The following is a 27,275-nucleotide window of genomic DNA, read 5'->3' on the forward strand; positions in this document are numbered from 1 at the left end:
GACTCACTTAAGCACGGAGCAGTGCTCATACATGACGTACAGAAGAGACACTAAATAAATAAGAAATGGAACTATTTTTGCAAGTTAACACAAAAATACAAATACAAAAAAAAATAATGTATTCACTGGCAGAGACTTTTTTTTGGCTTAGTGACATCATAACTACATATGCCATTTTTTTTCATTGCTCAATGATTTCCCCTGATTGATCAATGCATACAACCCAAAAATAACAACATTAAAGGAGAGAGAGAGAGAGAGAGAGAGCGAGCATGTGTTTGAAAACATTGATCCGTGGTCATTTACATTACATGAGGTATGAATGTATTGCACTTTCTTTGGGTTGCAGCAGATTTACTGTGACTCCACTCCGCTTCCATTCTTGCTGGTTCATCTGGTGCAGTCTCCATGTACAGTTAATATCGGTGCTGTAAGACATTGTGATGAACGTATTCTTGTGGCTGATCGCAACACATTGTCACCATCCAGCCTTTTCATAAACAGAAGCACCGGGGGGCTTATTAAGTCCACCCCCAGCTTACATCTCTGCCACTTATTACACAAATCAAATACAAGGTCTTGAATGTATTTACTCCCTCTGTTCCACATCCCATCCCCTTTATTTTTCCTCTTGAAGCATGGGCATTAAACTGTGCTTGGTTCCTGGAGCATGGCGCGAGCAAAGCGAGCATCAGGTAACAGGAGAGGCTGCGCCTTTGGTCCTAATTATTCCAGCCAACCCCCTTCATTGCTGTCACTACACCTCTGTCTCAAGTGGTTCCTCTCCTTGCTGAAGGAAATCACCTCAGTTCCTTCACCATCCCTGCATCCATCCATGGGGGCTTCAGATAATGAAAGGCACCTGAGGAAGAGAGACAGAAAGAGGGATGATATTACCGCTTGTACTGTAAATGTGAAAAAAAGAAGAGATAAACTAAATGAGAGCACAGATGACAGAGTAGATGAGAGCAGGTGAGAATGGCAGCTGGAGACCAAGGTTAAATAATAAAACGGGTAAAGAGCTTTGGGAATATCTCAGGACATTCTTTGAACTTAGCATGGTTGGTAAAACTACCCTGAGCCTGAGCTTTAGCGTGGATCTCTGGCACTGCTTTGCTAATCAATAACAACTCTAAATCTGACCTCCAGTGGGACACATGGTTCTAATCCTGGCCTGCCAAAGGCCATAATCGCCCCCTGTTAAAGAGCCCCTTACCCTGCGTTCATACACACACACATATACACATAGACACACACATTTTTAACAAACCCCCAAAAGCTACATACAAGTCTCTCCCAGGACATGGCTAAATTAATGACATCAAGATGTTGCCACTGATGGGGCAGTCAACATGTGGTAGTGTACCTCAGATCAGCCTCAGCGGCGCACTGCCTCAGCCTGTGCACTCTCTCCCCCACCCCGCTGTCAAACATGCTTTGGGAAGTGGCTCCTTTCATTTGGGCAGCTATCTTTGTTACACAGGGGTCATTACATGGCTAGGTGAGCTACACTGAGGATTTGATGGGCAAGCTCATCACACGGGGTCATGAAAGGACAGCTAGTGAAAATGTGTGTGTTGGGGATAAGCATTGGGTGACGCGGATAGTTCCATGATGGTAATGTAAACTGAGGTAACCTGGCCACAAGCTCTCTCAAATGGAATTTCAGCACAGTGCAGGGTGATTTGAGAAGCTCACTCATCAGAGAAGAGGTCTGCGCAATTAGAGTAGTAGGATATATCAGATTCGTTTAAATATGTACCTTGCTCTGACTGTACTGTCCGTACTGGTAGGATGGGTGGTGATCCACGGCGTAGGCTGGAGAGGTGTAGGAAGGTGGGCAGTAAGACTGGGTGCTTGGCAGGGTGGGCATGCTGGTCAGGCCTGGCAGAGCCTCCAGACGCTGGGAACCATGACAGCTTGCAGCCATGCCTCCGTTGGGCTCCAGGCCTCCAGTCAATGGGGAGAGGGCAAAGTCACTCTGAGACTGATGAGGCACACCACCTGGGTTCAACAGACCCATCACCTGCAGGTACACACAGAACGGACAGAAACCAGGTGATTAAAATACAAAACAAGATTTTCAAAATAAAACACATCACAATCGTTCAAAAATCTAATTTAGTCACTGCTTTAAATGTGATGCTTATATCATCCTTTCTACTCAGGTGGGCTAAAGTGTAGATCGTCTTTCTGTTCACTGTCAGAAATACATTGTTACAGGCTTCCCTCACACACATGTGGTTCTCTTTACTTTGCTTGACTGACTGAGAGGCTGACAGCAGCTAAGGAGTTCAATCCTTTAGCCCACTAGTGGTTTCGGCTAAATTTATCCTGTAATATTTATGGAAGCAGATAAAAGAATAATTCTTCTCTCTTACTCGTACTTGTCATTACAAATGCAGACTTTGTATTTTATTATAAATGGAACAGATAAAAACTAAAAATAGCTAATACAATATTATGTGATGTGTTTTAAGCATAATTAAAATAAAATACATCTATTTGTATATTGATGAGTTATATCCCATCACCCTCTTTCATCCCCTCATTTTCTCCTGAAGCCCTAAAATCACTGTGTCTTTGTGAGGCCAGGGAACAGAGGCCTAAGGATATGTGGGAACAAGGAGCATGAGTGTTTGTGTATGTGTCTGAGAGCGGCCTCCGTGTAACACTAGGTGTATATGTGAGTGTGTGTATGTGTAGTAAGCATGTTTTTTCTTCGTTCTGATGTCAGGGGTGCGGGGGTATCAGTGATACATTGTGAACAGCTGCACAAAGGTTCGCGTGAGAAGCAAAGTCATGAAAATGTCTTAAAAACTGAACCGAAAGAGAGAACTAGAGTTACAGTCCATGTAGGAACAAACAGAGATAAAGCCAAGGAAAAAAAATACCTGTTAAGTAAAGAAACGAATAAGTAACACAGAGGGATGTAAAAACAAGGGCTTTTTCCTGACTGACAGCCAGCTGGCACACGCACAAAGGCGACGCCAGCTTCCTTTAACGTATGTAATTTACAGTTGGGCTGTCAGAGTGATCTGACCTCACAGATCTGCTGAATAAATGCAGCGTGGCCGACCACCAAATCATTATTTATCTGACTCCTAAGTGTTTATGTTTGAGCGTGTATACTTTAAAGCACACAGAGTTGACTATTATTTCTAGTCTTGCATCAATTAAAAATGAATTAAATTATAATGGATGGGTATTTAGATTTATATGGTCAGGTCATGGAATAAAACGCAGTTTACACAGTGTTTGCATACATGTGTGCTTTGTGCAGGCTTGTGGGCTCTGTGTCTCGGGCCGCAACTGAAACAGCAGCAGTTCCCGATGGTGTGTCTGTTTTGAGGTTGTTCCGGGGATTAGATCTCAGGGGGGTGCAAATCCTAGCCGCTTGCTTCCTTGGTGAGAAAGGATTGCATTGGTATGCACCAGATCAGCAGTGAGACGCCAGAGACGGACAAACCATTGGCCTGATTGCTGCTCCCAATGCAGAGCTAACTGCTCAGACAAGAATATCAGTTATCTAAAGCAAACCTTATCCATATCAAAACTCTGTGGTGCTCTAATCTGACCATATCTGGAGTTAAATGAAACCTTGAATCTCCTGCTTTATACAGAATAGTAAGCAGAGCAAAGTGGCTTTTATAGACAAATTTGGAGTTCAGATAACCCGATCATTTCAGGGAGGATTTATTGCAAAATAGTCCAAGCTATTGAGCTATTGGACAAAACTGAATCTGTAAAGTTTTCTGAGTGCAAAGAGGTCTTCGTGTGTTAACTATCAATGTCAGAGAATTTAATCAATTCTCATTTCCTCTCCCTTATTAAGTTAAAATCTGGAAATTAATTCTATCCTCATCTGAAATAGAGAAAACTGTGAAGCAATATACATTCAAACAGCTGCAATGAATACACGAATTAAAACAAATTAGCCAACAAAGTGAGTCATTTGCATAAATTACACACTTTGTTATGAGGGGATAGATTACTTCATCCCAATCAATTAAGACACTGGAACATTCAGTGATTGCAATTCCAGACTGAGAAAACATTCGAGGCACGCCGTGCTCGAAAGATGAGCTGCCATTCTGTACAGAGCTGTCCATTAAGGTTAATGTTGAAACCATCCACGAGGCCATGGCACCTTTGCCCTCTTTATTGGAGTTAGAGCTGCTTGGCGACCCTGCGGGTGTGTGAACACACACCACAACCATCCGCTCAGTTACGGGACAGCAGCTATTAAAATGCTTTCCGACCAGCTATTCTTAAACAAAGTCATTAACTAAACTTAGTAACAGTTTGCTGCGTGTAATTTACACTCTGCCCTGTTTCTCCATATTTTTATCTGTCCAGTAACACATTAACATGTTATATGGTTTGTGAGGGGTAAATAACACATTCTAGACCACAACCACAGCTCAAATATCAAAGCAGTCAATTATAGCCTCAGCCACAATAGTGCCACCTACCACTTTCTGACCATGCACCCTGGCAGCCACAACAAAGCTCCTTTTTTTTCCTCAATATATACATCCTCAGGCATTCACATAGTAACAAACCTGCCTGAGGCAGTTTTTTATCTGTGCCTGACAGCAGTCTGAGATTCTCTCTCATGGGAATTAGTACCCAGCATGCATTGCATGTAGGCCCGACCACCCTTTGTGGCAGTTAAAAGCTCGTTTTACGCCTGTTAGTCCATCTTCTGGGCTGGTAGGAAGCTACTGATGGACACTGATGACTGTGTAATCGACCATAATTGTCTTTTCAGTTTTGATTTGTGTCATCATCCGACATCCATACATCTCCCACCTCATGTCTGCTCCTTTCTGCCTCTGACGTTTGCCACATTTTCAATTCATCAAACTGTCCGTCAGAATAAACAAATATGAAAAGCAACCGGGTTCTTTGGCCTAACAAGGTCTCATCAATGTCATGCAACGGTCACAGAGGTGTGTGTTTATGTGTATCATTATCCAAACATATGGCGCACTTCATGACAATCTACTGGCCTTTGTGCCAAGTGGATTGGTGTGATTTTGAGATCATTTCAATGCCCATATCTGTTTAAGTACAATCGTGTACACGTTTCTTTATAGGTTTTTTCACATTGGATGCATAGACCTACCTGTGGAGAGAGGCTGTTGCTGATGGTTGGGTTGACGCTATTGGTGTGTGCTGTTGGGGCCACAAAGCTGTCCGAGTATCCTGAGAAGCTGTGTCGCCCAGAGGACAGGCAGTAAGCTGAGCTTCCATCCTGGGAAGCAGCTGATGTGCTGAGCCCACTCTGGTGCACAGAGGTGGGCGGCAGAGGCTGTGGTCGGTGGACTGTACTGGGCTGCTCAGATGCTGCTGTAATTTAAACAATCTACTTTAAATCCCACATTTTTTTTAATTACGAAAGGTAGCAGTTTCAACATTTTATAGAATAAAAGTGTGTGTGTAGTTGTGCCCACCTTGAGCAATAGAAGATGGAGGGTAGGGGCTGTCTGACAGCTGGTAGGGTTGCAGGCCTGGCATCGCTGATGCAGGGAACCCACCAGGGATAAGGTGGTTAAACGCCATCAGTTGATTGGCTCCTGCTTGCTTCCTCCACCGGGCTCTTCTGTTGCTGAACCACACCTGAAAGTAAAGGAGCCCTTTACTTATTTCCTAAACCAACAGAATAATTTCCCCTGTATAGAATCCTGTGTAAATGTTTCCTCTATATTTGGCAGTGTGCATGCTGCAAGGTCAATATATGTATATGTGTGTGTAAGGCCTATCTGTCCCACTACAGGGAGCTGAACTGATAGAGATCTTAACATCTGGTGAGTGCAGTGAAACCACAGACATTACATCTCTGTGTGCTACTGCAAGTTGCTGGGTTCAGATAACGCCTGAGGGCTGTTATGCTTATTAAAGCCTACATTAGCAAAGTATCTAAGTCAAGAATCTATTTAGCGATCTTTACAGTCCTTGCAGTTTTTTACAGGGTTTTAACAATAAAAAGAAGCTGTCTTCATGCACAGTGGCTGCGGTATATCTGTATATCTGTGACCGCAGAAGTGGTCGAGCATGAGGTCGAGGGTTGTTGGGGCGAACACATGTCTGATGGCTATAAGGAATGTGTGGCAACATCCCAAAGCAATTTAACGCCCATATGACACATATCCATGACAGACCGCTGTGCTGTCAAGATTCAGTTTCTGTGTTGTTGAAATGCATATGTTTGTTTGTGTATGTGACTAACCTGAACTCGAGCCTCTGTCAGCTTGGCCCGCTGAGCCAGCTCCTCCCTCGTGTAGATGTCGGGGTAATGTGTGCGTTCAAAGGCCCTCTCCAGTTCCTCCAGTTGCTCTGCTGTGAAGGTGGTCCGACTGCGGCGCTGCTTCCTCTTCAAAGGCAGCCCTGGCTCAGAGTCCACATCGGAGCCCTCATCTGAGTGGCTGGCTGCGATTGCAAAACAAACAGATTTCAGTTTTCAGAGGAGGCAAGCTAGTACACAATGAAACTTTGTAGTAAATACTAAGCCAGGATACAATAGCCAGATCGGAGACAATAGATTATGCTGAGTACAACACATGGTGCAGAGCCACTTTAGATTGGGTCCTCCTGCTCTCTTTAAACTCCTCAGTGGTTCCTGAGGGGATCAAAAGCCAGAGGCTGCTTGAACATGGATTAAAGAGGACTAGATCTCTCTGGGGCATCTATTCCCTGGGACAGTGTGTCTCTCCCAGTCTTAGACATGCTGTGTGCTATGCTCATAGGGTCCCACAGTGAAGGCCAGGCAGCCCTTTGCAGGTGCTTCTTAATCTGTTTGTTCAGTTGAGGGCAGGAGAGAGCGACTGGGTAACTGGGAGACAGCTATTGGGATCTAATTCAGCAGAAGAAGGGAATCAATGAAGGCTTCGTACCAGAGACAGATGACTATTTCTGCATTTTGGGGGGAGGTTACCCATCTATTAAATAATGATTAAGTTCCGTAAACTAGCGTGACAGCCTGCCATTGTCCACCATTACATGCATGCAATCCCCCCCATCTCTTTCTCACTCATATGCACTCTCACAAACCTGCATCTGCTACGTCTGGGATACAGGCTTTCACTCAGTGAATGTTGTCTATGACAATGTGTCAAACACAGATGGACACAGGACGGAGAGAGTTAGAATCCATTCCCAAATCCACCCCAGAAAGACCTCTTGATAAAGGGTCACTGCATCTTTTCGACACTCAAAACTATGCAGTAAACACTGAGAGAAGAGAAACTCAAGCAGGTGTAAAGTAATGGAAAGGTTTCAGCAGAGGACTGGAGCTCGTCTGTCCCCTCAAGACTGTTCTCCCTCAGCCCAACAGATTTAAAGCTTTAATTAAAAAGTGCCAAGTCAGACATGGATTGAATGTAGGGGGGCCGGGATCTCCCCTCGCCTCTGGCGTTTCTGGAGCCGAGCAGGAAATGTTTGTGCCGGTTGCCTGTGTGTGTCTGACCAGGCATTACACATGGATTTGGCCTTTGGGAATGCTGTTGCCCTAAGGACCGCCAGCACACAAGATTCTGATGCTGTGAAGAGCTCTTTATTACATTCGAACCAAAAGGCGCCACGCTGGCATATAGGCTCACAGGGGATTGGCTGGATGCTCTAGGAAAGTGCACTCTGAGTTTGGGATGTGTTTGTTTAGGTTAGGATGTGGCATGAAACCAATTGAAATAAATTTTATAATGCAGGAAAAGAAATCTGTGCAGCATGAAAACTTTGCCTATAAATGCATCAACACTGTGTGGATGAGAAGAGAAACAGCAAGCGGTGTGATGTGGATTTTTCATTACTCATCATTTAATAATGGAGGAAAATGTGAGAATGAGAAGATTCTAAAGGCAGGGAAGCTCATAAAACTCAGGAGAGAAAGCTCCACATTGGCACAGTAACTCATGTTAACTACAGAGTCGGGGGTGGATCTCTCCTTCTTTGCCTCCTTTATGTTTTTCCCTCTCTTTTTCCCTCCTGTTTTTATTATCAGCAGCTACAGAGAAAACACCCAGTCACAGACTCTCCGTTAATGGCAAATGACAGTGTTGCTTTTGTCATCCTCTGGCTTGTCCTTTTTCTCTCTTCCTCTCTCACTCCCTGTCTTCTTTTTTTTGGAAGTGATGTGGCGAAGCCTTTGTATCATAGCAGGGAAAAGCCTGTGGCAGGGCTCTATTGGACCGATTACCACGCTCCATCTGTAGGAGCCATCAGGGACGCCCGGGCCTGCATTCAGGGGCCTGTCACCTGCCCAGCAGGGGAGTGAGGGGGGGCTGAAGGGTAAAATGGGGTCTGTAGAGCCAGGGGCTGAGTAGGGGAATGAGGAGTGGGAGGGAGAAGAGGGGGGCACAAAGGGGTCCAGAGAAGGGCCACTGGGGGCTGTGGAGGGGCACAGCAGGGGAGCACCCCTTCATCCCCGCCCTCCATTGCCTGAGGGGCACAAAGCTGGGGGATGGGGAGTTTAAGGGTTGACATGGAGATGAGATGGGAGGCTGAAGGTACCTGAAGAAGAAGTAGAAGATGCTGGGGAAGAGGTGTGGGGTGCTAAGCTAAAGCAAATGAGGGTTGCTAGACTTTCTTAAAAATGGACCTGTCCTTTCCATCTCACCCATTCACCTCACCTCCCTCTTCCTAGCGTGCTTACCCGCCGCCGCATCCCCATCTTTGACGTTTTCAAACAAGGTTCTTATGCTGCAGTGGATCGACTTTAAGGCATGCTGGTGCAGAAGCAGGCTTGTTCCCACACATTCCCCACAACAATCGACAGAAGAGGATACTAAACAGACAAAGGGAGGCCTCGACCTCCTTACTTAAACACCCAAATCAAATTTTACGCTGCAGCTAAAGCACTAGGGAGCTGAAAATACTCCATTGCTGCTCGCAGTTTGGCTGTGGCTCTGACAAGAATCTTAATAGAAAGATAGATTATTATCCCTCAAGCGGATATTGAAGCAGCTGAACAATTATCCATAAAACAGTAGTTTCAAAACAAAGTATGATGTAATGACAAGCTAGTTTAGATAGCAGAACATATGAGACTGTATTTAACACAGTTTAAAGTGTTCAACAAGTGAATTCAACAAGTTCCTCGTCTGATCAGAGACTAGAACTAAACAAAGTGTGTTCACAGATGTGCATGCAGACATCAGCACAGAGAGGACAGTGCTGCAGACCCCACTGCTCACAACACAACCCCTTATTGATCAAGAGCGGAGACTGACAGGCAGGGAAGATAAACTCCAGAAGGTCACAGATGTGAACTTGGGGAATGTCCAGTTGCATTAGCTTCACCTGCAGCAGGAGTGCCTCTAACAGGCCAAAAAAACCAAGACAGAGGATTCCAACCATTAGAATAAAGACTGCTCTTGTTTATTGCAAAGACTATCTCCCTCAGCCAGGACTTTTTTGCCAAGCGCTCACCCCCGCTTTCCCACCCCATCAAGAGATGCTAATATGAAGAGACACGCACAGACGCACACAGTGTCTGCGCTCACATGTTGCATGAAGATATACATAGTTTGAAATTATGAAAAAGTGCTATAGATGTAGAGTGTGACAATGAGAGTGAAAGAAAAAATTTAAAAACATATTAAGTGACATGAAAAGGCACAAAAAATTAAAGAAGTGAGAAAGGTTTGGTATGAAACCACAGAGAGAAAGAGAAAGCCAAACAGAGCATATGGGGCAGTTTATAGTCTTGTGTTGGTAGGGGCTGGCTATAGCCCTTCCTCCAGGAGTTGTTAATAGAGAAGGTAATTGAGCTGGTGACATGTGTTCGCAACACAAAACAAAGGGAAGAAGGGACAAATGAACTAGCTATTTGCCCAGGGAAGTAGATCTGGCCCTTTCAGGCCACAGAGCATATAGTGTGAGTGGGCCACTGAATAAAATAGTGGCATGCTACATAGAGCCAGAGCGAGCAGATGCACTGGAGGAAAAGAATAGTTAACTGACAGCTTATGGGCTCAGCTGGGGTTAACAGTTAGGGGAAAAAAATGGGAGTGAGTGGGCTGCTCACTTGACTTGCTAAAGAGCCCCCAGGAACCCGCAGCTGCCTGGGAAAAGGGAAGAGAGGGAGGTGGTGCAGATAGAGAAAAAAAGAGGGAGATGATGATGTGATGGACAGACAAAAATGGAGTGAATAAGCGCAGGAGGTTGGCACTTAACGGACAAAGAAATAGCCAGCAATATGAAGTTGAAAGATGTATCTCTGTCCAGTACTGGGGAGCTGACAAAAAGCCACAAATGGCCCTGCGTGGCTATTATGAGTGCCCAGTGTGTGGTGGTTATTATTTAGTTCCACTGTGGTGTGGTTAGGTGACAGTTTCACGGTGGCATTTCCACCCTCGGGGCAGGGACAAAGCGACTGCACAGAGCCCACGCAGGGCTGCAGTAACAGGCCAGTCTGCCGCACGTTCCAGTCAAACAGTCACTAACCAGCAGAGATCCACGTCAGCCCAGGCTCATTTAGCAGAGACAGACATCCAGTCGTCTCTTTTGGAAAAACTGTAAAAAGGTAGCCAGTCAACAGCAATTCCTCTGTGTGACATTGCGATATTAGTGTGTCAGTTGACATCTTTTCCTAAACATTATCGTAACCTCCTTTTCCTGGGGCCTGATAGTTTTAACAGTCAAGTGACCCTAGGTTAGCCCCTGACCTTTTCACAGTGACTGCTCAGCGCAGCAGTGAAAACGGCCTCACCACTGACCCTCCAACAAAACTTCACAGATGCTCAGCTGAGAAAGAAACCATCATGGCATTCCATGCTTTATTTTCCTACCTTATAAACACCACATATTGGTGTGTTTTTTTAACTTTATAACATATTTCTGTTGTTTGGACAACTTTAGCAAATAAAAACTAGAAAGAAAACTTTCTTTTTTTCTTTTTTTTTTAATGTCAAAAGGAAAAAAGTCCTTAATTAAAACAGCAACAGAGTTGTGCTGGTTTGTCCATAATGTGCAATGTGCTGACGAAACATCTCCACAAAAACGGAGGCTAAACAAAGTTAAGTGATTGACAACGCTGTCTGGCTTTACTCAATTAACTATCCCTTTGTGCTCCTCTTTGCGGAGTCCCCTCGCCCCCGACCCTTTTCTCTTCACACTCCTTTATCCTCCCCATCACAGAGTTTTGCTTGGCTAATACTTCCAAGAAAATAGAGAGCTCTTTTTATACTGGGGCTCCTCTCCTTGACCTTCTATTGCTCATTGCTTCTCTTTCAGTCACTTCACAGTGTCTCTGGGGTTAGTGGGGAGAATGTGGAGAGTACATCAGCGCTGAGGGGCCGGGCTCAGGGCAGGACCCCGGCCCATTACTTCAAAGTTGGCCCGCATTCATTAATTGTCCTTTGAATTAATATTGGAGGATCACAATGCGGGTGCCAACAGAGAAAGAGGCTTTAATGAAGCATAGAGTCTGCATTCAGTTGCAGATCAGCCAGTGTGGATTTTTTCTTTCTTTTTTGGTGAAAGAGAGAAGCTTGAGAAACATGAAAATGTATTGATTTATCTATCTATAAAAAAAACTAAACAAAATCACTGCATTTTAGTCAGTCTTGCCTAGCAGTCCACAGGAATAAACAAGCATTATAAACACTACTGACTGAGGAAAACACAGAGTGAGGCCCACATATAAATTTCTCTCCATTATCCAGCCCTGAGAGGAAAATGGAAATGCGGCTGCAGCACACATTCCTTTGGTTGCATTGGGGCCTCAGCAGTTCAGTTCTAGAAAATCAACATCTATCTCTTTCTGTTTACAGTTACGGGTTATTGCCATGCTGATCAGATGCCTATATCACTGCGTGTGTGTGTGAGAGAGAGGGAAATATATCTGTTTATTCTGAGATGCCTCGTGAGAATTTAAGTTATCAAACTTGAAAATTGGATTAAATGGCTTGTGGAAGTTTGTTATCATCGCAATTTCTCTCCTGAGCTAAACGTATCTTGCGAACACATTTTCACTATTATAATACTTTGTACTGCCTATTACACAAATATGATCTTTCTGCTCCCCCTTACTCTAAATCTGTGCCAAACTCACGGGGAGCCAGTTTATTTACACAAACAAAGTGCTACTCAGCTCCTCTGACAAAAGCTGCTAAATCTTTCATGTTTTGTCAGCACTTGATTCCTCCTGTCCCTCTGGCTATTTGCCTGCCTCTGGACAATAGAGGCAGGAGAATGGCAGCAGATTGTTGGAATGCACCTCAATGAAACCAATTATTACATGTTGACTGCGTTCACCATGGCAGATTTGAAAGAACTGGGCTCATTCATTTTGGCACCGCAGGACTCCCTTTAAAGAAAAGTTATCCCTTTGACTGTTTGTATTTCTGAGCTTTCTTTTTTCTCCTTCTCTCTGCCTTTCACCCCCACTGCCATAAATGGATCCTGCAAGAGTGGCTACTCCTCTTTCATGACTTTGGATACTTTAATTAGTTAAATGAGGCTAAATGTTAAGCGTGCTATCAATTTGCGACAATAACACAATTTGATGAATATTACCAGCGATGCACTGAGCTATTCTTGCTTGTGGTAATTCTGACAAATGTCACAAATACTTCTGCTCAACCATGCATGCTGTTTAAACTCAACTGAAACAATTCTACTTCCAAGAAAACAGAAAACATCCAGGCAAATATCCTCTTCCCACAATGTTCCAGCCACTTACTAATACCATGCAGACATGAGGCTGCAAAATATACTTTATCCCACAAACCTTAGCAGTCTTTTTCCCAGACAAATAAATCTAAATGAGTCAGCTTTGATCTTAGCACTTAAGGAAAGCCAACAATAGTGGTAGAGGAGAAAGGGGCAGAGAGCAACAGGCCTCTCTCTGCCACAACAATAGCCTCTGCAAACACCTACTTAATCAATATTTGGCCAGAAGACACTCTCTCAGTCCCCAAACCACCCTTTTCACATTCTAATGAAGTGCTATAAAAGAGAAAAACAACAACTACTTCCACAAAGAGACACAAGAATGAAATAGTGCTGTTCTGTATATCAATGGGGGGGAAAAGTGCTTTAGAGCTGTTTGCATGTAGGATGTCACCTATCTGATGCAAAATAGCTAATGTTATTTGTTTTCCTCCCCACAAAAAAAAGCCAAAACATCAGCCTAAATGTATCTGATAAAATTCAGATATAAAAGACACTCCATAAAGTTTAGCTTAACAAACTAAAATAGGCTATTTAGAGATGACCAACGAAGCAAATTAAAGAATTAAATTCAGAAATCAGCATTCTATTCAGAATAACCTGCACAAAAAATAGAGTAAATTCCCAAAAATGAGTTTTAGAAGTTTAAGCTAACTGATCAATACCGGGGATGCGCCCAGTAGAGGGAAATGCCCGCAGACACTGCATTAAATGTGTGCGCCCTAGGCGGAAAGGAAAGGGGCGGACTTTGTCTGAGATGAAAGTGGAGAGAAATAAAAGGTTTGGGATTTAATCTAGTGAAGAGAAGAGGTTCCCTGCGCTCACTGGCTGAAGGCTTCATGCTCGCTGCGCAAAGACAAAAAGCTGCGATAAAAGCTCCGTGCGCAAAAGTAACGGAACCGTTCAATTTGACTGTAGTCTGGTTTGAATTTGAACACATTTTAGGCCAAAAAAGAGAGACACCGTGTGCTTGTGCCAGCTGTATAATGCGTTAACTTATTGTTTATTTTATTTCAGAAGAATGAGTTTAAACTGCAAATAGATGCGCGTCATCACAGGGTAGGCCAAAACACCAGTGTTTCTGGAGGCCTGGTGATTAATAATTAACTGTAGACTGCAGCAGCGTTTCCTTTAAGTCTCCAACAGGTTGTAAATCAACAGGTGTTTGCCCGAAGTCTGATCTTTTCTTTGGGGCATTTTTCCTCTCAAGGACGAACTGTAAACACTGAGGAAAGCCCCTTAGATTGGCACTTTTTCGAGCAGTCTATAAACCAGGTCGCGCTGGGCCTATTGCTGTCCCTGAATAATTCATCGCTCATTGCGGGTTCATAATGTCTTCTCCCGGCCTTTTGTCAGCGCATTTTTCTCCCTTTCTTTCCCCGGTTTTGAAAGGCCCTGGCATCTTTTTGTACACCACTGAGCCGCTCACTGGAGTTTGGCTTTTGTGAGCGTCAAACTGAGGTGTGGGTCTCAATGGACTCTCCATGCTTTGTCTCCTGAAGTTCATCCTCAAGTGTCCGATTAAAGTGTCAGAAACACTTTCTCAGGCTCGGAAGTTAGGCAAATGTTTGATTAACAAATAAAATATATATTTGGGAAGTCAAGGAACTCTGAACGCACGCGTAAACACATTTAAGTATGAAATATTTTAAGGTCACCAAGAATTTTATTAATAAAATTAAGAAGTCCTTCTTATAATAATAACACTATTATTACGCACTTTTCTGCCGATAAAACTTTTGGATGACAGAAACCAACAACACACATCTCGTTTCACCTGCTCACTGCTCATACACACAAAAACAATCCGCATTCAACCCACCAATAAAACCACTAACTCCACTTCTCCACCTCCTCCACCTGTAGTTTCTTAGTTTTTCAGTCACTTGTAATAAACACAGGAAGGAATAAAAAATTAAATGAAAAAACATGAACTTACATCTGTCTCCCAGAATGCCATCGATGCTGTGTTTTGTCCGTGTTTCGTTCTCCTCTATCGCTCTCTTCTCTACTTCATCCTCCTCATCCTCATCCTCTCCAACGCCGCCGAATTTGGAGCGCATAATGCGGCTGATGGCGCTCACTGAGAGAGAAGAAAAAAGTTTCATGTAAGTCAGAAATTCAGCAAAATGTTCCCAAAGTCTAACTAAATAAATACAAGACGGACATTTCTTGGTCATTTAAATATGTGTCTGCTGTACCTGAAGGGACGTTGTTCCTGTCGCAGATCCCATCTTTTAGTAGTTTGTCCCTGATTTCCCAGCTGAACATGCCCGGATTTTCTCTCTTGTACTCCTCGATTTTCTTCTCCACCTCTGGAGAAGCGGTTTGCTTTGATGGAAGGAGAGAAAAATCTTTTTTTAAATTAAATCAGCAAACAAAAAATGGTTCTCAGATTTTAAACTATATTTTGGTTTATTACGCCGAGATAGATCATGAAATCAAAATGAATAATATATAACAAAAGATTTAAATTAATATTTTCTACCTTATCTTTTTCAAACTTAAATATGAGCATCGGGCGTCTTTCTTTGCTTAAACACTGAAACATCTCTCACCTTTGGCTTGCTGCCTCCGATGGCCCCCGGCCTGATGGAGCCTGTCTCCTGGTACCGGCAGAGGATTTTGGAGACGCAGCCGTGGGACACTCGCAGCTGACGGGAGATGACACACGGCCGGACACCGTGATGGGCCATCTCCACGATTTTATGACGAATGTGGTTGGGGAGAGGTCTGCCGTTTATGAAGACACCGCCGAGTTGGTTGACTCGACCCTGTCCTAACGGAGTGGAGACTGGACAGCGAGGGGTTTGGTTTAGGTATAGGTACCATTTATGTATTAAAAACACAGGATTTTTTCCAACCAACTCGCAATCTGACAATCTGTCAGCAGGCCATAAAGTCGTCCAAATAAAGTTCAGTATTCAGTATTTTAATCACCAGTTGCAGGAGTGAAAAACCAGAAAACTGCCAGTACAAAACTATTAAATTACGTATTTCTCTACACACAGAAACCCGGGATATTACATGTATATATTTTATTATAAACAAAATAAATAACAACAAAATAAGGACAATCATTACTCGTAATATTTCGAGGTTTTAAGAGCTTGTCAACGTCTGTTCTCCCAGTTTTCTGGCAGCAGCTGGCAGCAGGGCCTTACCTTCCAGAGAGTATCCTCCTCGCGGGTAGTTCTGGTGAGGAGCTGGCCGCATCATTCTCGGTAAACCTCCTGCAAGTGCTGTCATGATTCCTGACTCTCTGTCAGGCAACACTTTAAATAAAGCGCCCTGTGCTGGTAATTCCACAAAGCGCTGTTTTGAAAGTTAGTTTTAGTTTAGTTGCTCTCTCTCTCTAGGCTACAGCCGCGGTGCGCGCTCCTTTCCTCGAGTAACAGGTTGCTCTGAAGAGAGAACGCTGAATCCCTCAGACGGGTGTCTACTATCCAGTGATCGCTCTGAGTTTAAAATCAAAGTGCACTTTCTGACAGTCCTGCGAATATTGAGAAGATGATCTGAGAGGATGGATGGAAGTCAAACATTTTATCTGTGGTCGCTGTCCCCTCTGACTCCGCGGTATGCGAGCTGATTGGCCAAAGATCCGGACGTTCGGGGGCAGGAGGAGCCCAGTGATTGGACGGCTGCAGCCTCCTTTCTGTTTGGGATTGACCTCATGAGGTCAGCTTGTCATGTCACAAGCTTCTGTGCATTAAAAGTTCTCACACAGAGCACAACTTTTTGATAAGATAAATTAAATAAATGTCTATTATCGTTATCATTATCTTGGTGGGGAATCTGTGTTCACTGCAGGAAGAACACTGCAACTACAGTCCTCTCCAAAAGTACTGGAACAGTGAGGCCAATACCTTTATTTTTGCTAAAGACTGAAAACATTTGAGTTTGGTTCAAAAGATGAATGAGACAATTAACATTCAAACTTTTATTTCCAGGTATTTATATCTGGATCTGATACACAACTTAGAAGATAGCACCTTTTGTTTGCACCCACCCTAGTTTTCATGTCAGCAAAAATATTGGAACATGTGTGTCCAATTACATTGATTATTCAAATAATAAATAGCACTGAATGTCTACGCTCAGTTTTAGATTTGGTTTTGTCTGTGCAGACTGCATTTATAGTTAGTTAAGAGTTGTAATCATCATGTAAACCAGAGAGCTGTATGGGCGAGGAGATAATAGAAAATCAATCAGAGCCATTGCACAAACATTGGCCATAGCCATAGTAGGATAAAAATGGAAAAAAGCAGCAGTTGTGACGGAAACAATTGTAGTAAGAGTTGTGAAGAAAGACCCTAAACCAACTATTAGTGATGTCAGCAACAACCTCCAGAGGGCGGGAGTGAAGATATCGCAATCTACTTTCTTTGCAGAAGACTTCAAGAACAAAAGTACAGAGGCTACACCAGAAGATGCAAACCACTCATTAAAGAGAAGAATAGGAAGGGCAGGCTGGAATTTGTCAAAAAGTACAGAGACGAGCCTCAGACGTTCTGGGACAAAGTTTTATGGACTGACGAGATAAAGATGAACCTTTACCTAACTATACAGACGAAATGTCTAAAATTTGGCGAGGGAGAGGATCTGCTCATGATCCCAAACACACAAGCTCATCTGTGAAACACAGTGGAGGTAACGTCATGGCTTAGGTTTGCATGGCTTCTTCTGGGATAGGCCCATTAATCCTCACTGATAATGTAACTCATCATGGCAGCAGCAAAATGACCTCAGAAGTCTACAGAAACATTTTGTCTGCCAAATTATATAAAAAGATGCAACCAAACTGACGGGGAGATAATTCATCACACAGCAAGATAATGACCCCAAACACACTGCCAAAACAACAAAGGAGTTCATCAAGAGGGGCAAGAAATGGAAAGTTTTGGACTGGTCATTGTCAACATTTACTTAAACCCTATAGAGCATGCAATTCACCTGCTTAAGAGGACACTGAAGGGAGTAACCCCTGAAAATAAACAACAACTGAAAGGCTGGAGTGAAAGCCTGGAAAAGCATCACAAAAGAAGAATGCAAAAGTTTGGGGATGCCAGGGGGTCCCAGACTCGATGCAGTTATTACAAGCAAAGGATTTCCAAAGTACTCTAAATATTATGTCTTATTCACTTTAATCTTTAAGTCTGTCCGTTCTAATACTTTTGTCCACATGAAAACTGGAGTGGGTTCAAACAAAAGGTGCTATCTTTTTTTTTTGTTGTTGTCTCATATTCATGTTTTCACGTCAAACCCAATTGTGCTAATTTAGGCTTATAAATTCTTATGGTGAATAAATATTGTAAATGCAATAATTAAATAAATACATCTGATCTCTATATAGGCCTACATTAAAAACAAAGCATGCATCGGTATTAAGATATTTCTTTTTTTTCAATTTTTGTTGTTTATTAAACGTACAATATATAAAGATGTCTCTTATACAAATGTATTTTTTGGAACATTATGATCGCTCTTTTATGCCTATTCGATATTGTTGTTATTTATATTTCAAAATGCTTATATTAGCTCAGGTATAACATTTACACAAGTAGATCACTGCGTTTACCCAATGGAGTCATGTGAATGAAAAGCTTGGGGTGCGTCATTTTCTTCTTTCATGTGATTTTTTTGTAATTCACAATTTAATCATTTTTGGCAACAGTGTTGCTGTGCTCAATTTTAAATAATTAGTAAATATATATTTCGACCTAATAGGCGCGAATTGGAGCTTTTTTAAAAATATATGTTGAGATATAGACGTCAGCAGAGAAATATGGTGTGGATAGAGAGTGGGGGGCAATTATAAGCCTGGAGAGGAAAAGACCTCATTTTTTTCTCTCTCTCTACGAGTTCCACCACACACACACATACACGCAAAAAAAGGGTCATAGTTGCACTAATTCAACAATAGATGCTGCTCGGACCCACGGTTGAGCCACACGGCGGTGTAACACATCCGTGCAAATGCTCGATTACAGATACACACAACCACATGAGGGATCACTTGACTTTTCTAAAGCTGGTGGAGTTGTGATAATTATAATAATTAGGCGTGTTTAACAGACCGATACATTTTTCCACCTCCCTCAGGAATAGGACTTTATCCTAGATCATTCAGTTTGGAGGCCGAATTAATCTGCACTTCGTGAACAACTGGTTGTTGTGTGACCTCTAGAACACAAACGTATGCATCATCACAAGTGACATTTTGGCTCATTGATCACCATCAGGTTTGTCAACTCTTGCAGAGCGTTACTGCACAATAATGGTGACAATGACTATTGTCTGGACAAATGAATGGAGCCTTTTTTTAATATTATATACATATATATAATTAAACTGCTTCACAAATGCTGCTGTAAAAACAAACAAAAAAATCAGTTTGTTTTCCAGAAATTTAATATGCATAATGTTATTGACTGAAACAGTTTCTAACTTTTTTCCATCTCTTGTTGAATCTAACAGTATGGCTCTATATATATTTTTCTCCTATTCTGTAGAAAAAAAAAATGATGGAGGGCACACAGAACATGTGGAAACATTATATGTCCATAAAAGCAGGAATGGTGGGGGAGATAGAAAGTTATTATACTAAAGTTTGACTATCATGAAAAGGATATTGGATCTACCATGTCAAATCAATTAGTGAGGTAAGCTGAGTCAGAAATGTGCTGCAGTGGTGGACAACATGCATCAAAAATAAAGAACAAAATGGCTCTGAAAAAAAAAGAAATAGCATTTTTCATATAAACATGCACAGAATAAGCCGGCGGCTTTGGGGGGAACATTTCTGAATCACACACATTAATTATTAGATTATTATTAGCTATGTCTCCACTAGAGATCTAAAAAGCTGCAGGCAGTTTTGATGAGTGGCTGTGGCCCCATATAGTGATAGGGCATATCAGTATGTACACCAGCTCTATTTAAACTACACAAACAATACAATAGTTATAGGGTCATGATTAACACACCATCAGATCAAATATAGATATTTAGAGGTAATCAAACCCTTGCAGTGGTTATATGACCTGAGCTATAGGGAGAGAGTGAATAAGCTGCATGCATTCCTCAATGAAAAAATAAACAGATACTGTAGCAGACGAAAAAACTGCACAGTGATAGATCAACCCAATTTAAATATTTCATTGGCTTTATAGTGGTGTAGGTATGTTAGAATAACAGTCAGCTGTAAAACAGCATGTGTCTAACTTTTATTAGCCTTCAGAGAATACCGCTGGTTCATGAGGGAACTTTGAATTGTGTGTCCGGGCACACATAAAAATACCGTACCATGCTGTTTCTCGGTGTTATGTACACAAATTTATTTTTCTATTTGCAGTTTCTTAGTCGCTCATTTTTCTTATACATCACTCTTACTCTTGGCCATTAAAGAAATACTGCATATTCTTTTAGTTTTACTGTGTTAAATCTGAATTAAATACACTTTCTGATTTATGTGAAAACTGTATCTGACCACGTTTTTATTTATGATCCATCCTGTTATGTTTGACCCTGCAGTCCAGCGAAATCAGTTTAAATCACAAAGACTGCTCAGTGCACATAGTTTGAAACACTGGCCAGGTCGTCAATTAGATAAACATCTCAGAAATGTTGCAGCTCTAGAGCAAGGAAATCTATTCTCGCCTCGGGATGTTACTGTTACAAGGCACTAGCAAAAGAGAGACTGTTTTTCTGATGTGTTTGATCTTATCAAATATATGTGACCCAAAACACTTCAGTGGGGAGCTCAAACTGAGGGCAGTTATCATAACAAAGACCTATAAGGTGTGCTTGAATAAGGTGAAGGAGAACAAACAAAGCTGAGCCTTTACTAACCACTCAGCCTGGGGGCATGCAGGGTTGCTTTAATAGTTTCACAAAAACAGACTGAAACTACTGATGTGATAGTTTATGGTCTCATTATGAACATGCAAAGTCACCTCCAGTAAGATTCTTATCTGGCCAACATTACACCATGTCCTTGCCTCGGTCTGTGTGTGTGAGGGAGGAGAGTCATGTTATCTGCTGTTGTGACAACAGTTGGATTTCCTGCTTCCCGAAAGAAACGTGATGCATTCAGATTTGCGATCCTTGAGATATATATTCAGTTCATTAAGTGAAAAGCATGAATGAAACTTGCTCAATGAAAACTCAATTGTTTGTGGGCACTGCATGTGATATGTGCATATGTGATGTTCTTCAAGAAAAAGACTATTGTGCAAAGATTTTCTGCAATGAAATAAAAAACATGTCTGCAGAAAACTAAAAATATATTATGAGGCAATAAACTGATTTTTTAAAAATGTAGATGTAGAAGTAAATGTAGAATGTAGTTTCTTCCATCTGTCATGAGGTCAGAATTAGATAAGAAAAACACATAATTTCTCAACTGCAATATTTCATGCAAGTGAACTGATCGTATTTTAGTCATGTCAGTTCCCTTCTTTATGGAATGTCCACCATTAAAAAAACTTGTAAAAGGGTTAACATCTAATAAGCCTTAATAATATCCAATTAATGTGACCTTTTTTGGGATGCTTCAAACATTTTGCACTGGCTATAGTTATGGCCCCAACATCACTACATTTTATTAAAATTATTTTACTTTTGAGACTATGCAGAACAAAGTTTCTAATAATTAACATATATATTTACTTCTACATCAGTGAAAACTGCTTTCCTATTTTTAAGAGGTCCAGTGCACCAAGCACCAACAATCTTTTATCGGATTACCCTGTTGTCATTAACAAATTGCAGGTACACACTGTTAAAATGTAACTATGTGCATGAAATTGCGTTTAACTGTAATTTTGTAAATTAGGCACAAAAAGTTACAACCCAACACTATCGCTGTGCAAAAATGCATTCATAAATCTAACCACAAGAGGGCGCGTTTTAGCTCAATTTGTGGAGACACATCCTGCAGTTCAGTCGTCTGATACCATGAAACCCTCCATGATGGGTGCTCACTACTCATCATTTTCTTTTCCATCATTTCGAGATACACACACATAGAAGTGTGCTTTGTGTTTTGCAGCTTGTATGACGTGCTTTAGCAGAAACGTGATTAATCCTCAACAGTCAGTCAAAAGGGAGAGGATGTCTGAGAACAAGGGTTCACACACTTTAAACATTTCACACTGGATTTATGTTTTTTTTTAACATGAACTTTTCATTTAAATGCTGTATAACACGTTTTGTGGAGATGTAAAGGAGCTTTTCCTGAGAGGCCCGTGAAAACAAGGACTCTGCTTTTTCTATTTGCAATTAGGAAACACACAAAACAGTCTGAATGAAAAAAATGACAACATCTTTACAATGGATGTGGATGAGACAGTAAATGACTCGTGGAAGTCAAAATTACTGTTTATTCATAAATTGCAGGACTTGAACTTTGAACTTTTTTTTAATGTAAATTGTTTTTGGTTTTGTTGGGTTCAGCTGAACTGAATGACTGTGTTTATATAAAGCCTGGGCTCTGGCACAGGTCTGCACGCAGCTCTCCGTAAACACTGAAGGTGTCACCGCTGATGGCTGCGCGTGTGGCGCTGTCCACTGCCTGTGGTGCTGAAACTCGGAGGGACAAATCATCCCGGTGTCCTTCACTGTCACCACAGACGCTGAATTCCAATTATACGCTTAAAGAGGCCTATTAAATCCACCTCATACACATGACCCGCGCGTGTGACAAACCGACCAGGTGACAGACAGTAAATTGGGAAATCAATTTGAGCAAGTGCATCGATTGGATTCTTTTTATTATTATTTGCGCTACACAGTGATGGTCATGGTGAAGTCAGACCCCGGGATGCGACCTCACGGCAGTGCACGACGAGTCTGTGAGCGCAACAACCGCATAGAGCAGAGACCGGGGATGACTCATACCGGGAAATGCAGAATGTGTACGTACGTTTATTGCAGTCCGGCCATTTTCCCCTCCAGACATACCCATGGCTGTGTAATCTGTTTATTACTGTGAATGGACAATGTAAACAAAGCAGTTGTTATACAGACGGAACATGGCGGAGGCGGACGCTACGGGAGGTGGCTCTGCTCCGGCCGAAATCGCCGACGAATACGAGTGTAAAATCTGCTACAACTTCTTCGACTTGGAGAGCCGCATCCCCAAGCTGCTGAGCTGCTCCCACACCTTCTGCCAGCAGTGCCTCGAAGCGCTGCACTCCCGAGAGGGTCGCGGCTGGAGAATCGGTTGCCCTGTGTGTCGCCAGCGAACTCCGGTACCGGCATACCGGATTCAAAACCTCTCCGACAACACGGCGCTAACAGGAGCGCTTCCGCTTAAAAAGCAACAGCCTGCATCAGACCAACAAACAGTCTCTCCTGCGACCTCCGCAGAGACCATCGAGAGCTGCGAGACTTGCAAATGCGTCGCGTTTGCGACGGGCTGCGTGTGCGCCATGTTCTCCTTCCTCTCCATGGTGGTGCTCTTATTTTTGGGCCTCATCTTTGTACATAACTTCAACCACATCGCGTCGCCCGTCGGCCCTGTGTGTTTGTTTGTAGCCAGTGTCCTGGCCCTGTTCTCGCTCATTCTGACCTGGTTAATGTGCATGTTGAGGTATCGACCAGAAACAGAAGCAAGCAACTTCAGCTCTCTGACTTCTAATGTAATGTAAAGCTCAGGTTGCAGAGCTGGGACACACACTCTGAACTGAGCCCGGTGAGAAAAGGGAAGAGTGGCTATTTATTTATTTATTTCTATGTGCTTCATTTGTTTGAGTCAGTAATAGTGGATGACATCACTGTGAACTTTATGGACTACCTATATGTCAAATATCACTTTAATACAACAATGCCTTCATCTGGATCATTAGTGGTGATGGCAGTGGTGTAAAGTAACCAATCAAAAGGCTATATACTTAAATAGCTGTAAGATAATTGCACTTTATTGTAATATTTTGACTTTATGTTATCTACTTGGACTATAAGGACTTTTAAAAAGCCTATTGTATAGAATCAATGGTATGACATAGTACTTGTTATACAGTAAATTACTGATCACATATAAGAAGAGTAACCCTAGCTCCTCAGTCAGCTACTTGAATGTCAGAAGTTTGGGTTTCTCTCTGAAAGAAGAAATGTATTGTGCCTCTGAACTGTCAGAGCACCAAAATAATTAGAATTAAGAATTTAAAAAAAATCGGCTTACTCTATGAACGTATGTTTACCAGCATTGTTGTATATAATAAGCAGTTTTGTTCATCAGAAATAACAGGAACATACACAGATTCACCATGTTTATGGAGAAATTAGTTTACTGGTGTGTATAGTCGGCACTTAAAAGGCTTATTTTGAGTCAATGAAACCCTGACAGTATAATATATAAAGAATGGAACATCCCATTTTGGTGTATAATAGATATTTTTGGTGTTTTTTTTTCACTTTTTGGTTGGTTAAACAATAATACTGTATGTGTCAAGCTCCTTGATGATCTTTTCCTCCAGTATAATTTCTAACAGCATTACCTATTGTGCCAGTGACAGAACCTGTTTACCTCATAACTACCTCTATGTGATTACATTGACTACCAACAGTGGAGCAGGCCAGCAGGGAGCTACATTTGAGCGGCCCTGAGGGGACGTTAACCTTCACAATATGAGAAAAAACACTTTGGGGTAGGGGGTCCAAATAAGCAGTGTTCTAAAGTAATGAGACAATAGAAGTGCAGATGACCTCCTAGGGGCCTTGAATCATCTGAAGGGTTTAAGTTTATTTTAGCAAATCATATAAACTGATTTGATTAAAAAAGAGGCCTTACATGTGGTTGATTTTGGATTTTATAAAACTATTACAAGAATAACAAAGCTGAAGAGAAGGTCATTATTGTCAATCAGTTGTGATGTAGAAAATGTCCTGTTTGGTTTTCTGAGTAACACAGAGGGCATTTATCTCCACTCGGCTTTGTTTTAAGAGGCGACACTAGTCTGAGGAGTTAAAGTCCACCTCTTTCAGGTCCCTCAATAGCACTCCTTCATTGGTCATCCAGTCAGTGCCACTTAAATGCCACCATGACAAAAGCCTGAGAAAAAAAGGAGAGGAGGGGTGGTTGGCTTCCACTGGGAGCCATACAGGCAACACTGTGTCTGGAGCAGAGGGCTTCATTTCATGGGGGGACTGCAGGGCTTAGAGTTAACTTTGAAATCTGCATCCCCTACCACCAAACTCTCCTAAGCTATATCACACCCTTCCTCCCTCCCTGCAGCTATCACTCCCACTCCTGAAAAAAATAAAAAGCTGTCGCCACAGAACAGGGGATGAGTCGAGAGCAGATCCTCTTTGATGACAGAGAAGGATCCTTTTGTTCCCTAATCCCCACACAAACCCCTCCTTCCCCCTTCCTTTAAAGTCCAACTGGACGTTAAAGGGCTTCATAATTACAAAACCTTATCAGTTTACCTGTTTTACTTTGAAATTGCATAAACAGCATAAGGACCTGTGATTAAAAAATATGTTTAAACTTCATTTTCTGGTGTTTTTTATACTCATATTCTTACGAAATGCCCCAAGAGGTCACCAGACACAGGTCTGTGGAAATAGGTGGATCCCAGGAGAGCAGCCATTAGCCACTGTGCACAATGTCAAAAAACAGAAAGGGGTCACCAAGTAGCAGACAGCATACATTTCCTCTCTTCCTGTGTCTTGCTTTGACTCTGTGCAAAGTGTGTCTTTGTGTCATTATCAGATTGGACACACATATTTCAGAGGAGATGAAAGTGTTCTCTTTACTTGTAACATCTGCCCTCTGATAGTTTGTGCCCCATCAGGACCTCAAAGACATGGCCTGAGGAGAGCGATTATCACCCCTCTGTATATGCTCTTTGGTTTGTCATGTGACCACATGCTTGTGTGTGCCCGCGCAAGCCTGTGTATGTGCTGGAGAAGGTTCAGTGTTGTGTGTGTGTGTGGATGGATGGACAAATTTGTTAGACTATACCTGTATAAGACATATGGCTTTAAAAAGCACGCAGAAGGTCCAAAGACAAACGAGAGGGGATAATTGTCTGGGGTCAAAGTATCAAACAGAGCTTACCTTATCATTTCACTTTCATCTTGATGTTTTCACATGGACCTTCCTCTCTATCGATCCTCTGTCTCACATGCAATCCAGGTTAGATCTTCTCTCTGTCAAATTTAAACAACGTTTAAGAGTGCAGAGCAGAGTTCTAAATGAGAAATGTACCCTGGCTCCATCTGCTGTATAAAACTGAGAATGCAGGAATGGACTTTTTTTTAACATTCTAAACAGATTTTAAGATTCAACTGTATAACTACTCTTAAAAACTCTTCATCAGATAATTAACCATGTAAACATACAGGTAGGCTGCTAAAAGATTGTTTTATAGGCCTACAGCCTATTTTATTTTTCGTTCAGTTCTCCTCATTCAGCACCACTAACCATCAAAGTTATCTCAAGACTGTTTACAAAATTCAAACCCTGAAACTATCATATCAAGTGCTTGGACGACAAAGTCACAACTTGACTCATATGGGACCATCCTGCTTCAGGCAAGCCTGGTAGGGAGACTAAAATGTGGGACAGGGGCATAAAAAAGCAAGCATATAAATTCAATTTACAGGGAGCTTGAATGGGAGAAACATGATCTCTTTTGCTAATTCCTACCAGTGCTTTGGCTGCAGCATTGTGGATTAGCTGGAGTTTGTGGACATTCTGTTAATAATGAATTACAACAGTCCAGTCTACAAATAATATGCCAAGACTAGTTTTCCAGTGTCCTACATACTGTTGGAACTACAGTAGCAAAAATGTAGAAGTTGAACTCTGTTAAGCAAACTGATGTCTTATATCTCAGTTTATTTAAGCTACAGGACACATTTTAATGATTAAAATAAGAAGTATAGCCACAGCTAACTGCTTCAAGGTTTATTTAATAATGTAAGACTTTCTGTCGAAAAGTTTCTCTGCTGGGAATTTAGATATTTTTAGTTTTCAATTTGCCATATTCGATATAAAGGACTGTATAAGTTCTTATCCATAATAATTAAAAGGGTAAATAGGTTAAATGTCTCTGCCAACTATCAGGTTAGAAACTAGCCTGTTAACCTGGATGAACGTTGATGCTAGTCCACACATGCTAGGCTATGGCCGTGTATTTTTGTGACAAACTACTCTAAAAACACCCTTAATTCACGCAGAAGTCTGCGGTGCACATACGAGCTGGGCTCTTAACATATTTGTTTTACAGTTTTAGGGAACTGTGTTTACCTGCGTTTCTCATTCACACCGTTTGTTTGTTCACATACTTGGGCGCCCCCTGTTTCGCTCTCCCTTACTAAAATGAGCTAAAACCACAAACACCAAAGCGAAGGTGAATGATATGCGACCAGTGTTCAAACCTTGTCACGATGGCAGGGCAACAACTGCCTGACACACTGACGGGAAGCACCAACTCGGCTGTAAAACGCCACATTCATCGCTGTCTGCTGTCCGGAGCAGTTTGTGACCGATAGTAACCTCACTGACGTCCCGGCTGCCCCAAGCACGCGCCACCTCCAACGCTCCAATCGTGGCGGAGAAGTATCGTGACGTCAATCAAGAGCTTCCG

The 27,275-nt window shown here is 42.1% G+C and overlaps 2 protein-coding genes across 4 annotated transcripts; one reads left to right on the plus strand and one right to left on the minus strand.

Moving 5' to 3' along the window:
* On the minus strand, positions 1–27,199 carry pax3a (paired box 3a). Of its 3 annotated transcripts, XM_028427707.1 has the most exons (10): positions 27,067–27,199; positions 25,742–25,833; positions 15,234–15,469; positions 14,877–15,006; positions 14,615–14,758; positions 6,236–6,435; positions 5,460–5,625; positions 5,132–5,355; positions 1,763–2,026; positions 1–862 (listed from the first exon to the last, which is right to left on the minus strand). In XM_028427707.1, the coding sequence occupies exons 3-10, from the start codon at positions 15,369–15,371 to the stop codon at positions 845–847; spliced, it is 1,284 nt and encodes a 427-aa protein (XP_028283508.1). In that variant the 5' UTR covers positions 15,372–15,469; positions 25,742–25,833; positions 27,067–27,199; the 3' UTR covers positions 1–844. The 3 variants fall into 3 exon arrangements, with proteins under 3 accessions (XP_028283508.1, XP_028283507.1, XP_028283506.1); XM_028427706.1 differs by lacking the exons at positions 25,742–25,833; positions 27,067–27,199 and adding an exon at positions 15,840–22,564 and having other exon boundaries at positions 5,132–5,352; XM_028427705.1 differs by lacking the exons at positions 25,742–25,833; positions 27,067–27,199 and adding an exon at positions 15,840–22,564.
* On the plus strand, positions 22,689–23,344 carry LOC114449865 (E3 ubiquitin-protein ligase RNF186-like). The gene has a single exon (XM_028427709.1). The coding sequence runs from the start codon at positions 22,710–22,712 to the stop codon at positions 23,325–23,327; it is 618 nt and encodes a 205-aa protein (XP_028283510.1). The 5' UTR covers positions 22,689–22,709; the 3' UTR covers positions 23,328–23,344.
* Positions 27,200–27,275: the final 76 nt, after the last annotated feature.

This window comes from Parambassis ranga, chromosome 17, assembly GCF_900634625.1.
Source record: "Parambassis ranga chromosome 17, fParRan2.1, whole genome shotgun sequence".
In the NCBI taxonomy this organism is placed as follows: Eukaryota; Metazoa; Chordata; class Actinopteri; family Ambassidae; genus Parambassis; species Parambassis ranga.

Coding starts and splice junctions, on each gene's coding strand:
- pax3a (XM_028427705.1), bottom strand. CDS start 15,924: ATGACAGCACTTGCAGGAGGTTTACCGAGAATGATGCGGCCAGCTCCT. Junction 15,007..15,233: donor TCGGAGGCAGCAAGCCAAAG/GTGAGAGATGTT, acceptor CTTCCATCAAAG/CAAACCGCTTCTCCAGAGGT. Junction 5,626..6,235: donor TGACAGAGGCTCGAGTTCAG/GTTAGTCACATA, acceptor CTTTACTTTCAG/GTGTGGTTCAGCAACAGAAG.
- LOC114449865 (XM_028427709.1), top strand. CDS start 22,710: ATGGCGGAGGCGGACGCTACGGGAGGTGGCTCTGCTCCGGCCGAAATC.